Source organism: Odontesthes bonariensis, chromosome 19 (genome assembly GCF_027942865.1).
Source record: "Odontesthes bonariensis isolate fOdoBon6 chromosome 19, fOdoBon6.hap1, whole genome shotgun sequence".
Taxonomy (NCBI): Eukaryota; Metazoa; Chordata; class Actinopteri; order Atheriniformes; family Atherinopsidae; genus Odontesthes; species Odontesthes bonariensis.
This window is the reverse complement of record NC_134524.1, coordinates 27,285,340-27,299,212: the sequence shown is the minus strand read 5'-3', so window position 1 is coordinate 27,299,212 and position 13,873 is coordinate 27,285,340. Positions and strand designations below refer to the sequence as shown.

The following is a 13,873-nucleotide window of genomic DNA, read 5'->3' as shown; positions in this document are numbered from 1 at the left end:
CCTTTTCATTTGTTTGTGTGGAAACACGTTTTTGCTACCTAATCTTCAGTCACATATGTGGAACTGCAACAAATGTTTGTGAATAATAAGGATGCTAAAAAAGGTTGTATTTTTCATGATGTGCAGCATTTGCCACAATAGCAGGACTGTTGTAACTTAACTAAATACTGTAATGTGAAAGGTTTGAGTCATGGAATTGTGGGTTTCTACTTTGTTTGGTTCACTTATACCAAGGCACAGGTAAGGTTAATGTTTCAGTAAATATGGCAACAACTTTTCCACTCATTTGAATTCTCTTTACATTTAACCAACAATAAATAATTGGATGTTTAATTAGGATGTTTGTATACATTTGAGTTTTAACTGCTGGTAATGGAAATTTTTGTCAAAAACTAAATTACGTAACGTGAAGTTAACAAAAGTGGTATTAAAAGATAAATATCTACAGAGTGCCCGTAGTGGAATTTTTTTCTAAAGCTTTCCACTCAGAACTATCTGTTTGACAGTCAGGTGATTCTGCCACTACAGATGGACAGCAATCCACACAGTAAAGAGACAGTGATGGAGGACAAAATGAAAATATTTTTTTAGATAATGCAGACAAGTGTTAACATGATTTAAGAAGTCATTACTTATGTGTCATATAAACAAGCTTTAAAAATGCAATTTTTATTCAGAATATTAAAAAAAACTTTAAGAAAAATACATTACATTTTAAACAAAATAATGTAAATGAGAAAGGTGCAGAGTAGTAACGTGATTGTGTATAGAAAGAGCACCTTAGAGAGGCAGAGTCTCTCAGAAGTAAAGATACGGAAAGGTTCCGCAATTTGCAAAAAAAACTCTACAGTAAATAGCTTAAGTAAATAGTATCTTGAAAAAGATTCAGAAAATCTGGAGAAATCTCTGTGAAGAACAGACATGGTGAGAAATTAATATTGGATGTCCATGTTCTTCAGGCCCTCAGGCTGCACTCCATGAATAACAGGCATGAGTCTGTCAAGGAAATCACTGCATGGGCTCTCCAACACTTTATGAAATCATCGTCTGTGCCATCCATAATTGCAGGTTAAAACTCTGTCATGCAAAGAAGAAGCCATAGATGAATATGATCCAGAAACACCGCTGTCTTCTCTGGGCCAAAACTAATTTAAAATAGACTCAAGCAAAGTAAAAAACTGTTCTGTGGTCTGACAAACTAAAATTTGAAATTTGTTTTGGAAACCACGCGCACCGTGTCCTCTTGACTAAAGAGGAGGGGGATCATCCAGCTTGTTATCAGCACTCAGTTTAAAAGCCTTCACCTCTGATGGTATTGGGGTTCATTAATGTCTATAGAACTGGCAACTTGCACATCTGGAACGGAACCATTGATGCTGAAATGTATGTACAGAGTTTAGATGATGCCTTACAACCCTACATCAGACAAAAACGAGGAACCCCCCCCCCCCCTCTTTTAATGTGGGAACTGAGGAGACCAGTCGCTGGATATCTGTTAAAAGGAGAGGGGATGCTACATAGTGATACACATGGCCATGTCCCAACTCTTTTTTAAACATGTTGCTGCCATCAAATTCAAGATGAACTAATAATTTTCATGAAATACTAAAATGTCTAACTCTCAACATTTGATAATATTTTCTATGTTCTATTGTGAATAAATTAATGGTAAATAACATTTGCAAATCATTACATTCTGTTTTTATTTACATTTTACACAGTGTCCCAACTTTTTTTAAACATGTTGCTGCCATCAAATTCAAGATGAAGTAATAATTTTCATGGAATACTAAAATGTCTTACTCTTAACATTTGATATATCTTCTATGTTCTATTGTGAATAAATTATTGCTGAATAACATTGGCAAATCATTGCATTATGTTTTTATTTACATTTTACACAGTGTCCCAACTTTTTTGGCAATGGGGTTTCACTCTAAACATTTGAAACTCCTTTAAATGTCTGAGTAAGGACATGTGGCTGTGTGACAAGTGGAGGCAGTTTGAGTAGCTGGCAAATCATATTGCACACTGGTCCATGTTGCTCATGCAGGAAGTAGCTGAGCCCCCTGCCAGCAAAGTTAGAGGGACCTTTGGGGGTCCTGGTAGAGTGAATCTGTGGGTCAGTGAGGTACGTCAGCCCTTTGCCATTGGCTGTTGCCCATCCTGAGGGGAAAAAAGTATCATAAGGCTGTAGACAAGCATCCCACATTAAAGAAGTAATTGATGAGACAAACAGACATACCCTGCAAGTCAACAACAACTTCCTGGCAATCAGAGAACAGGTAGGTGAAGTGTCCAAAGGCGAGGCCATATTCCGTGGCCAGGAATTGCTTTTCCGTCTTCCAAGTGTTGTTGGTCAGTTTGATGAAGTCTCCAAGCATGTACGGCTCCACTGTTAAACAGCCCACAATCTCATCTCTGTTTAAAATCTACTCACCCATACAAGAAACAAAAGAGAATTTTTAAACATCTGAAGCCCGTCTCGTTTGCAGCACATTAACAATGCAGATGAAAAAGGGGTTTTGTGTTGTTGCATAACATATTAATGGTTCTGTTACTGTCACAAAATTATATTTCAAGCCATAAGCTGAAAGCTTTGGTGACTTCCAACCAGTATGATCCCCAACACATCCACATGTTGGTCAACCCCTGATATGCTTATCAGTGTGAAATTGTCGAGAGAGAAAAAATGCTTTGAATAGGTAAATAAGGAACACACTGTTAAGCGCTTTGTAAAACCAAGAAAAGGTTCAAATAGAAGTTAGAAACCATTTATGGAGCTTGTACAAAGGTATTCCATTTGAATTTTAACCATAGTTGCTCCAAGGCAGCTGCAGGCTTTTTTATTTTGGTATATGTGTTCTATTAAATTAGTAATATATTGGTATATACTTATATTAGTATAAGTATTTATGAATTCAAATTAATTTTAGACACTTTAACATCTACCATCTCTTCTTCCTTGAAATAAAATAAACTGCTTTGCATCTATTTCATGTTCTGTCTATGTGCTCCCCCAGCATTTTTAATCCTTCATTAGTGCCTCACCAGTAGTGCCTCCGATGGAATGAAGAAGATCTGGGCCATGACTTCTTTATCGTAAAGACTCTTGTTGAATTCGGTCACATAGTACTGGGCTGTCATCTGCCTTTCCACATCTGTCAGATGAAACTGGATCTCCTTTGGCTTTAAGTAATCTTTCCCCACATATCTACGGGCATTGTATAGCAGACAAAATTAGGCTTTAACTTATCGTATTTTGGTTGTAACAAGATTGCGCTGTGTCATACCTGCTTAACCTCTCCTCCTGGTGTAAAAACTGGACCCATAATGCTGTTCTCTGACTGCCCTTCATCCCCATCTCCTCTCCGATGTAAACACAGGTCTCTCTGGCTGTCCATAGCCCTGTGGCCTTGGAGAACTTTAAATGAAGACCATCTAGTAGAGAAAATGGGCAGCAATGTCTTATTTATTCTGTAAAATGACAATACAGGTGAGTTTCTTAATGACAGGAACTACTGGGGATGATCTCTTTTTTTTAAAGATATTTTTGGCATGAGTGGCCTTTATTGGAAAGTTGCATGACAGTAAATGGGACAGAGAACAAGAGAGAGGGAAAGGGCATGCAGCAAAGGGCCTCAAGCCAGGACTTGAACGTCCCCGGTTCAAGCGTCATAAGCAGCGTCAACACAAATTTCCATCTAGACTAACAGATTTATGCTGACATTCCAAGAATCAACTTCTATTGTGGCTGAAAGGATATACTAAACACGAGGAGGAGTTTGAGGTGTCACAGAAACAAACTTACTGTAGGCAACACTGTGTTTGTTGAGTTTGAAATGGGTCTCATTACTGTGCAACCTCCTCAGCAGACATTCGTGGCAAACACCAGCCAGTAGGGCTTGGTAATCCTGCTCAGACAATGAAAACTGTCTGTCTGGGCCAACAGCAGCTACTGTGCTGTGGTTTAAGCAGCTGTAGCACAAGGGGTTCTTACTTTGAGCCACATTCACTTTTTCTGTAGAGGTTGTTTTAACGTGTTGGTTTGCACTTTGATCCATCTCCAGCATCTCAAACGAACTTTCTGTGGAGGTTTCTGTGACATCACACTGACCTGGGACAGCCTTTGAAATGTAGTAAGGGGCTGCTGAAGGGTTAGTGGTTCCAGATTTGACAGGTTCTGGGTCAATTTCTGTCTCCAAATTAAATAAAACATTATGGATCTTCAGAGGCTGCGGCTTGGATGCGGCCTTGACTTTCCATCCAGATGTGTGGGTTTTGTACGCAACATGAGGAGCTGAATCGCCAGTTTCAGTTTCCAAGACAAAGAAGCTCCCATCATGAACTGGAGACTTGCTGCCGTGATTGGTTCCTGCTTTTGATAGATTACTTGGCTGTGGTTTTCTATATGTGGAGGAGTACAGGTCAGCTGAGATTTTCTCCCATGATGATTGGGAACCGAAACTGTCGCTGAGGGAGCTGGACGATGTTTTGAGCATTATCTGGGATAGGGACTGCACTGCTTCCTCAGCTGCTGATTGTTTCTGTGCCACACCATCTACATTAGTCATCCCGTCCGCATCAGTGCCCAGTGTCTCCATTCCAGCTTGTATTGCTTCATACTTTTCTGAATCACTATGTGCTTTGTTAGAGGAAGAGGCGTGTATTGCAAATCTTGAAATTTTGTGGGAACTGATACTAGAGTTATAACCTGATGGGTTTTGCTTCTCGTTTTTAACAGCAGACTGTAACATGCTGCCTGACCTGTCATCCTCCTTCTCCGTGGCAATACAACTCTGATTGTTCATGTCTGCTTCATGTCCAGTGGGGCTGCTTCCTATACAGCCACTGCTGCTGAGCCGAGGAGAATCTGAACCATTTATGGACAACTTCTGCCATGAAGAACTAAGGCTGTCAATGCTTTCCAAAGAGGTGAACCGTTCAGAATTTTGAGGCCTATGCACACCGGATGAACCTGAATCTCTCTTCTGTGGCTCAGCTACTTCAGCACTACATTCCATGTTAAGTGTCTCAATGGTTGTCCCAAGTGCTGTTAAACACAGCTTTGCTCCAACTGTCTCATCTTTAGTCCCTGTACAACTTTTACTGGCGGTCTCACACAGTGACGCGTGATACTTGTGAAATCTCTGCATTATCCTCGAGAAACCCTCCAGGGTGAAATTTACTGGGGAATCTTTGACATTTCTATAGCTGTCAGGGATAAAAGACCCATTATCTGAATTAGGAAAAGGGTCCACAACCAGCAGACGCTTTACTTGGGCAACAAGTTGCATGACTTCAGCACAGAGGCCATCTTTGTTTTGAGTATCAGCATGACAGTAATCGTGGAAACTTGCTAAAGCTTTTCGACAAGCTTGACCTGCCTTTGCCACAACCTCCTGAGTTGCACCAAGCCATTTGTGTACAACAGTTATTGAATAAGCAGCTTTCAGGAAGGTATGAAGTTCCTGCTGGCTGGTAACCAGGTCGCCCTCTGCTTTGGTGAGAAGGCCGATTGCAAATGCTTCTCTAGCCTGCAGTAGGAAGGACTTCCTCTGAGAGGCAGGACACTCCAATGAGAAACTGTACGATAATAAGCAGGTCCCTTGAGTTGTCTAAAGAAAAACAAAGGCAGACAAAGATTCAAAGGAACCAGTCACTAAGCAGATTAGCGTTTTTTTTCTTACTAAATATAAATCAGATCAGAAACACACAATAATCATGGTTTGGATTGTAAAATTTCCAGACTGAAAACTAACATTTATTCTGTATGCTTCAGTTAAATCAGCTAGAAGAACCACTGATCTGTGCCATAAAGCAGAGTGTGTAAGTGGGACAGCTTCATCACCAAAACAAAGACATTCAGTTGAAAACTGCATAATTTGACATGTGCTTACAGCTTCACCACAAGCAGTTAGTCTGCTACAGTGTGTGGTTTTCTGGTGGATTTGATGACGTGCTGGCAGTGACCCCTTTGCCTTTTTCTCTTTGAATGCTTCACCATATCCTCCTCAGTATATTCAAACATTAGTTCTTTAGAAAATGTAATCATCCATGGTTCTCCTTATCAAATTTAATGCCTGTTATTAGTCACAAGACGATTATGAAAAAAAATGTCACACGACCAAAATGATTTTCAACATTTTGGATTTTGGAATTAAAGGACCAGGTTGTCCTTTAAAAATGGCAACTTCTTCTGATATTGAGATGTAACATTAAGCTTACATTTGCTATGGTGACCAAGTCTGAAAGCTTCTCTGAGGATCTTGATGAAAAAGTATAACAATTTTTTGAGGTTGAATGCAGGTTATCATGAGTGGTTCAATGGAAAAACCTACCACATTGGTCAACACATAAAGTGAGGTGAACTGACTGTATACCACAGCCATCTTAGCTGCCTGGGCGGCTGAAAGAAGACGATGACTCCCATCTCCAAGTAAAGATGGCTAAATAACAAAACAAAACAAGAAACATCATAATATAGAACCCAGGCAGAAATACTCAAAAATAAAAGTTCTAAAAATCCAACAATGAGCAGAGAAAGATGGGACTTGAACGTACAAAATCAATATCTGGATTAGTCCTAAAAGCATGGAAGTCTTCATCATTCATAGACACCAATATGTTGGCCAGTATTCCTAAAGATGTTCCAATACCCTGAAACAATACAGAAGAGCAAAACAAAGGTTTACAACAGTGTGTATACCTGGCTGACCAGGAGGGCAACTAAATAACATGACAGCTATGATGACTGTTTACAGACATGTCAAACTCTACCACCTTTTTATCAGGCTGAGGAAGTGAGTAGTAGCCAACCAGAGAAGCCCAGATTAGCTCTGCGGCCTCAAGCCACAGACCTGAAGAGAACAACGACAGTCAAAAAGGGACAAAACCTTTTCACAACTCTTTCACTTTATAAGGTTAATCTCACCTAGCTTTTGCAAAATCATTCCACGCACTTGAACACTAACAGCCTGCACAAGAGCCCTGTCACTTTCAGAGTGGTAGATCCAGCAACCTGGATGCAAGAGGATAAAGGTGTGCCATTTGTTTGGCTTGATGTTTGCACTTTGACTGATTAAAGGTATTTCAACTGATAGGTAAAGACACTACCTGTTGTTCCACTGTTGATAATCAAACTGCTCAGGATGTGCTCTGCCTTCTGTAGTTTGCCTACAATATATGATGGATGAAAGCTTTTTAACATGTAATCTCTATGTTATGAGCTTGCAGTAAGTCATCCAGTCACATGTATAAAAAAATAAAATAAATCAGGAGGATATCATGAACAGCCTTTTAAATACTCAATTCCATGATTTACGTACCAGCATTAAGATAGACCCTGGCCTGCCTTATGACCAACTGGGGTGCTATAGGGGTATCAGGGTGGTGTCTGTGAAGCAGTCTGGCGATCTTGAGCAACCGGCTGGACTCGTCAGTCCAGTAGAGGAAGCGGTCCACTAAGAAGACCACTGCCACTGCTGAGCGTGCCTCCTGAGCCGCTATGGATGCCTTCAGAAGAGCCTGGCAGCACAACAGATACATCCTATGTACATTGTGGAGGAGCTTGAACATTTTTGAAAATAGTTAACACAAGATGCTGTCTAATTTTTACCAGTAGTTGTGTTAAGTGCTTGCTGACGAGGTCACTGAGATTGGTCTTGTCGCTAGAATCCACAGACTGCTTGTACTGCCACTTCTCTGGCACAAAAGGCCACTTCATCTCCATGGCCTCCTGCAGCAGAGAGGCCAGTTCTGGACACAGCAAGTCTACAAAGGATAAAAGAGGAATGTCCTAAATACAACAAAACTGTAGAGATACAAAGGTGATTTTTAAACTTTATTTAAATATACACTAGAAAATGCGCTACATTACCAACTTCCGTGAGAAATATTAAATATACTGCAGTGCAGATTTAAGATTAAAACCATCCATCCATTTTCTATACCCGCATAATCCAATTTAGGGTCACGGGGGGGGGGGGGTTATCCCAGCTGTTATTGGGTGAGAGGCAGGGTACACCTTTGACGGCGTCGCCAGTCCATAACCGGGCCACACAGAGAAAAAAAATCATGGATGCTCACACTTACTCCTAGGGACAATTTAGAGTCACCAACTAACCTAACATGCATGCTTTTGGACTGTGGGAGGAAGCCAGAGTACCCGGAGAAAACCCACGCATACACAGGGAGAACACACAAACTCCACACAGAAAGGCCCCACCCTTTCAAACCCTTTTTCTGTGAAGGGATGGTACTAATCATCACACCATCATGCTGCCCAAAGATTTAATCGGGAGAAATATTGTAATAAAACAACATTGAGCTCGTTTTTTTTTTAACTTTAATGTCCTTTTAACCTTCTTTTCAAGTTTATGAATTTTGCAGAAGATTTTATCCAAAGCAACAGGTAGGTAGGTAGAGTAAGGGGGTCTTTCCTAAGGACCCCTACTGGAGGTAGTACCTTTCATGCAGGGGATTTGAACCCAGGTCACATACATGAAAGGTGGCAATCTTACCACTAAATTCCAGAAAGAAAAACAAACTGGTCCTGATTAATTAGATGAACACAACCTCAGATGAACATCAGCAAATCATACAATATACTGTGTCATTGTTTGTTTAAACAAATTTTTGCTCACACTTCTCTACAATGTTGCTTCAGTTCATTGAGGCTTGCAGCATGCATTTATGCACATATCTCTTAAGGTCCCACCACAACATTTAAATCAGACTGAGTTCAAGACTTTGACTGGACCATTGACACACCTCAATTTGTTTCTTTTTCAGACATCCTGTTGTAAATGTGCTGTTGTGGGGTCATTGTCCTGTTGCATGACCCAATTTCCGCCAAACCTTAACTGTCACATGGCTGAAATTGGTAAAGGTGGACTTAGTTTTTCACTTAGTCTTTGTAAATCAAATAATGATACTGGAAAATAAGGCATGCGTTGGTGTTCATCTGGGGTTGAATTTACCTAAATTTAAGACCTGGTAAGGAACTGATAATTTATTTATTAGGTCCTGATACGTCATTTTTTAAAACGTACATTCTGGGAGAGCAGATGGCAGGGTTATAATACATGCAGATGGCATTAACTAAGCAAAAGGAAATGTGGTAAAATTCATACAAACAACACAAACATCAGGTGGACCATAAATACCCTACATTTCTTATTCTGACTCAAGTCCTAATCTGAGTTTCTACCACCAGTCAAAACCGATCAAATAGCACCATCATGTGTCTGACCTTTGCATCTACAGTAGTTCAACCTCATTGCCTCATACAGCTGGGTAGACGGTTGAGCTGATGTTGCGGCCCTGAGGCAATCCTCCAACAAATCCCCCACCTCCATTTTAGCAATAACGTGCAATAGTTGTTGCCAGGGAAGAGGGAATTTCCTCCTTTTTTGGCATCCTCACCGCTGTTCCTGCATTGGAGGGATGCAAAAATTGGGAATCCCAGAAAACAACCAAACATGTAGAGAAAGAATTGCACAATCCATTCTGTGTCAAAAGTTTCAAAAGAATACAGTTAGCCCAAAAATATATAGGAACCTGATCGAAGACAAAAAAAAGTCCTAATATTTTCCAGTCGATCAAATATTGAAAGTAAATAGAAAATAAATTCTTCATTCATAGAGAAGCAGTGTTTCATTTAATAAGAATTCTAATAAGTTGTGTTTCAAGTAGTCTAGAAAATATAATCGAGTGTATGGAAACCTTGAACATTTACCGATTCAATCAGAATAGTTTTGATGTTGTAAATGATAGGATCAGAGACAAAGTAAAGTGTCATACTGCACTTTGATCATATGCTGTAAATCCAACCATGACGACAAGATCATTATAGATACTACAATCAATACAATACAATACAATACAGCCAATCAACAGACGTTTAAGTTGTGATTTATCAATCACAATTTACAGAACATTATTATTTTTTCACAATAAAACGTACCGAGGTTTCAGATTCTCAGCGTCTTCCTGGTCGGGAAGTATTATAAAATGCTGCATTCATAACTATCGGAAATAATGGAAAGGCAACGTGCAGCGAGTTGCTTGAAAAGCAGACACCAAATTGGATCTGACTGAACAAATACCTCTTCGTAAAAATGTTGTTGGTCTGCTTAGTCAAAAAAATTTAATCAGAGAAGTTCTGCAGTGGAACCACTGACTTTACAAGGTGCTATCTTATTTAATATGCGTTATCTAAGCTTTCCTTGTCCATGAAACTCCGAAAAAACAAGAGGTAAACGTGGTTTTGAATATTTCTAAAACAAATAGATAAGATGTAACATTGAAACATGATGTAAATTACTAAGAAGAGGTAAACAAAGTGAATAGAAAAACAAACAACGCTGTAAAAATATTAGATCAAATACATTTAAGCTTTAGAACATTATTCACTTCAGCTCTCTAAACCACTGGGAATTTTTAAAGGAACAAATGTGTGATTATTTTACTTTTAAAGAGGCTGCATCTTTACATATTTGTACACTGTCGAAATGTCAAAAATACCTAAATTTCCCCTTTTCCCCCCAAAAAATCGAAAAAACTGCTTTATAATTAATGTGCCTAAATAAATGTTATTTTGGCAGTTTATGTTGGGCTGTTGTTTCTCCTTCACTCTCTTGTTCCCTGAATGTAACATGTGACGTTGAAGGGGGCAGAACCTTGCACTATAGCAACAGGTAGCGAGATTATGATGTGTAACAATGTATGGCAATTTAAAAGGGAAGAAAGAGTGGAAACATTTTAAGGAACACAAGATTTTAGTTTACAAAGAATATCGAAATATGGTGTCGTGTCTACAGTGTAACAAACATGTTTGCACATTTTTAAAGAAAATTAATTAATTTCACATTCCACCATTGCCGCAGTTTGCTTCTTACGAAACAACAACAACAACAAAAAAAACACACTATATAAGTGTCTTCCCACTAAAAGCACGTGCACAGCCCAGTTAAAGAAGTGAATTTGAAGGCAGCGCAAAACTCTCCTGGACGTATTTATATGGCAGGGAACCTGACAGATGATAAACCGCTATGGTGGTGCGTAATGGCGCGTTTCTGCTCGTACACACCAAGCATGTGTACAGACTGTGGTGTTGCTGTGATACTACCAATAGGCGGGACTGTGGCTCCGCAGTGTGATTTGTGAGCCGCACAGCTGGAACGTGAACAGAAGGGGTTGGCACGCGGTCCAGCTGCGACCAGATGACTGAGCTCAGCAGCACATTAGCACATATCCACAACTTGCTTCCGAGTGCGTCGGGCAAACACTTGTGCGCGCTTTGAGGCTATTTGTATAAAATAGCCGCATATGGCCCATTCAGAGAACCAGCATCAAGTCCGAGGAAAGATCCGAGTGTAAATCCTCCGATGAGTTCTTGTGGATTCTGATCACTGCCGCATTTTAAACCCAAGACCTGGCGCTCCCAGGCTGTGAGTTCGGCGGTGCTGGTGATGTATCGCTTTTTGTCTCAGAGCTCACTCCATAACCGTTATCTCTGCAGCCTCTTCTCACCGAGCATGGGACCCTTTAAACTCTGAAGGTAAGAAATGTGGCACAACTTGCATGTTAGTAGCCTTCAAAACTGTTGCCAGTTGAGTTTATTCGGAAATTTTTACACATGGACAGTCTCAGTTATGGCATTTTTTTTCTCCAGCCATGCCACTGTGATACATCATGTGTCCATTTGAGGTTCTGCGTAAACCCTCTACCTATTGATCAGGTGATGCACATTCAGTTTAAATGAAATTACTGCATTGCAAGATCACGCTTGGACTCCTCCTATTGCATCAGCAACTGCAGTGCCAGCTTTGGCAATTTAATTTCGATTCATCAGGGAGTCATGATTGCCTTGCACTTGTAATGGTAAAAGTATTTGCAGCTGTTGTGCTCTGACTTGCAGATGGCACAGGTTCCATCCTGTAGCTGTCAGATAAATCTACTTGTTGCACAGAGTTGGCAAAGGTGCCATCAGCAGAGCTCACTATCAGTCCATGTAAACCTGCTCACAAACAACCAAAAGACTTGGCCGCTGTGTAGAGGAATGATTGCATGAATACAACATCTTTATGGGTGCTAATCGGTTCAAAGCAACCATAACTGAAGCTCAGGTGTTTTAGGTGTAGTGATGTGACATTGATACTTGGCTTGTAGTGATTTAAATCCAGAAGTGGAGTTATGTGCACATTAATTTTCAGGAAGGCAGAGCATCTGACAGCCACACATAGAGGAGGATGATGGACGGCCTGCTCCTAAATTTAGACTGAGGGAGTGGCGGGATCTTTATCCTGCTGTGACTGGCACAACAGTGATGGTTAACTGGTGGCATGTAAAGTTGTAGCTTAAAATCTCAGTCTAGACCCCTGTCTTCCACCCTGATGGATTTTTAACAGCTGGGAGCGCTCACATTGACTTTCAGGACCTCTGGCAGCTCTGTTAAAAACCAACAAACACTTTAATATTGATGGGAATTTGCACTGACTGTTAATTAACAATGCAGGCCGGCTTATAGTGATTCTGCCTTGGCTACCGAATTAAAGATGCGAGAGGTCAGACTTGCTTACCTCTCTTTGACTTTCCTTCAATGAGCCTCCTGTCCTCTTATACAGTCTACAGCTGTCTTGTCTGTGGTTGATTTAAGGTGATTTTCTCCAGCCACCCTCTGAGCAGCAGGGATTAGGAGACATATTTGAATGCCAACTTCACCCCAGCGTTATCCACTCATGTTCTGGTGTTAGAGCCAGAGGATTTGACATGTAATTTGTAACGGGCCGCCTGTCTGGACTTTTGGAAGTATGACCTGTAGCTGCGCAGTTCATCTTTTCCTTTTGGGAAGCAGAAAAGTCACTAGAGTGTTTTCAGTCCAGCTGCCATAGCTGCTGATTAGCTGCACCCGTTTTGAATATCGGGACAAGCTCGCTTTTGTGCGCTCATTCAGTGCTCATTCCAGGTCAGTGTCGATTCAGAGAATGCAAATGAGGCGTCAGTCAGCATTGGCCCTCATATGTGCAGTGGCCACTCAGACAAATCTGTCAGCAAAGCACAGAAAATAAAGTAAATTTCATCACATGCTGGCTTATTTGATCATCAGTCACCTCAAAGTCCCCCATGGTCTGTGCATGCATGCATCCAACAACTGAAGTGGTGCTTGACTTGAAAGATATAGTGCTTCAAAAATATGGGGTTTCAAGGATTCAGAGGGCTTGCAAAATGTGGGAAAAACAACTATAGAGGAGATTAACAAAGAAAACCTCAGCATCTCTGTTTTTTTTTCTGTCTTGCCTCTGCTGCCGCAGTACAATTACTTCTGGCCTCTGGAGCGGCTACCCTTGATATTTAGCATCACTCTCAGCCTCCACATCAACCTGCAGCAGTGTTGCACTTATCAGGATAGCCACTCATAATTGTAAACGACTGTTGCTATATGCTGAAGGACCACCAGAAACATATTTGGGAGGAGCAACAGGAAGAGAGGAAGGAGTAAACTAAAGCAGAGAAAGTTGCTAAGAAAAGTAAAGACAAATCAATGTATACAATAATAAAATCAAGCAAGAAAAAAATTGATTACAGAGAGCTGCAGCTCAGACATGTGGGCTGGATGGTGGTCATCAGTGGGATGAACATCCAAGTGCACACTCTTCCTTAGTTTGCTTTCCATTTGCTAATCCAGTCTGTTCCTCCACAGTTCAGGCACAACACACTTGATTAATTGCGCCCAAGGCATGTCAGTTTTTGAGCTATTTGTAGTTGTTACTAACAGATTTAAAGACCAAAAAGATAAAAAATAGAAATTTTTCAGGCACACACACAGGCGTAGGAAGAGCTGGAATTGGCTTCGGTTTGACTCCCACTT

The 13,873-nt window shown here is 40.6% G+C and overlaps 2 protein-coding genes across 5 annotated transcripts in view; one reads left to right on the top strand and one right to left on the bottom strand.

Moving 5' to 3' along the window:
* Nucleotides 1-724: 724 nt before the first annotated feature.
* On the bottom strand, nt 725-10,034 carry alpk1 (alpha-kinase 1). Its single transcript, XM_075451706.1, has 14 exons — nt 9,968-10,034; nt 9,254-9,434; nt 7,619-7,773; nt 7,329-7,527; nt 7,117-7,176; nt 6,935-7,021; nt 6,784-6,860; nt 6,565-6,660; nt 6,342-6,449; nt 3,812-5,618; nt 3,294-3,441; nt 3,052-3,214; nt 2,246-2,432; nt 725-2,166 (listed from the first exon to the last, which is right to left on the bottom strand). Exons 2-14 carry the CDS (start codon nt 9,357-9,359, stop codon nt 1,937-1,939), a joined length of 3,423 nt encoding a protein of 1,140 aa, XP_075307821.1. The 5' UTR covers nt 9,360-9,434; nt 9,968-10,034; the 3' UTR covers nt 725-1,936.
* Nucleotides 10,035-11,052: 1,018 nt separating this feature from the next.
* The window catches only part of LOC142369360 (RAS guanyl-releasing protein 2-like), a 41,956-nt gene continuing 39,135 nt past the window's right edge, over nt 11,053-13,873 (top strand). The window contains exon 1 of one of the 4 annotated variants that reach the window (XM_075451708.1): nt 11,053-11,563. The gene's annotated coding sequence lies outside the window, so the exon portion shown is untranslated. The remainder of the gene's footprint in view (nt 11,564-13,873) is intronic. The other 3 variants (XM_075451707.1, XM_075451710.1, XM_075451709.1) reach the window with 3 other exon arrangements.

What these genes read in the sequence shown, in the direction of transcription:
- alpk1 (XM_075451706.1), bottom strand. Translation starts at nt 9,359, where the DNA reads ATGGAGGTGGGGGATTTGTTGGAGGATTGCCTCAGGGCCGCAACATCA. An exon ending in TATCAACAGTGGAACAACAG is followed by an intron (nt 7,022 to 7,116) that starts GTAGTGTCTTTA and finishes TCTTGCATCCAG; the next exon opens with GTTGCTGGATCTACCACTCT. An exon ending in TTCCTCAGCCTGATAAAAAG is followed by an intron (nt 6,661 to 6,783) that starts GTGGTAGAGTTT and finishes GTATTGTTTCAG; the next exon opens with GGTATTGGAACATCTTTAGG.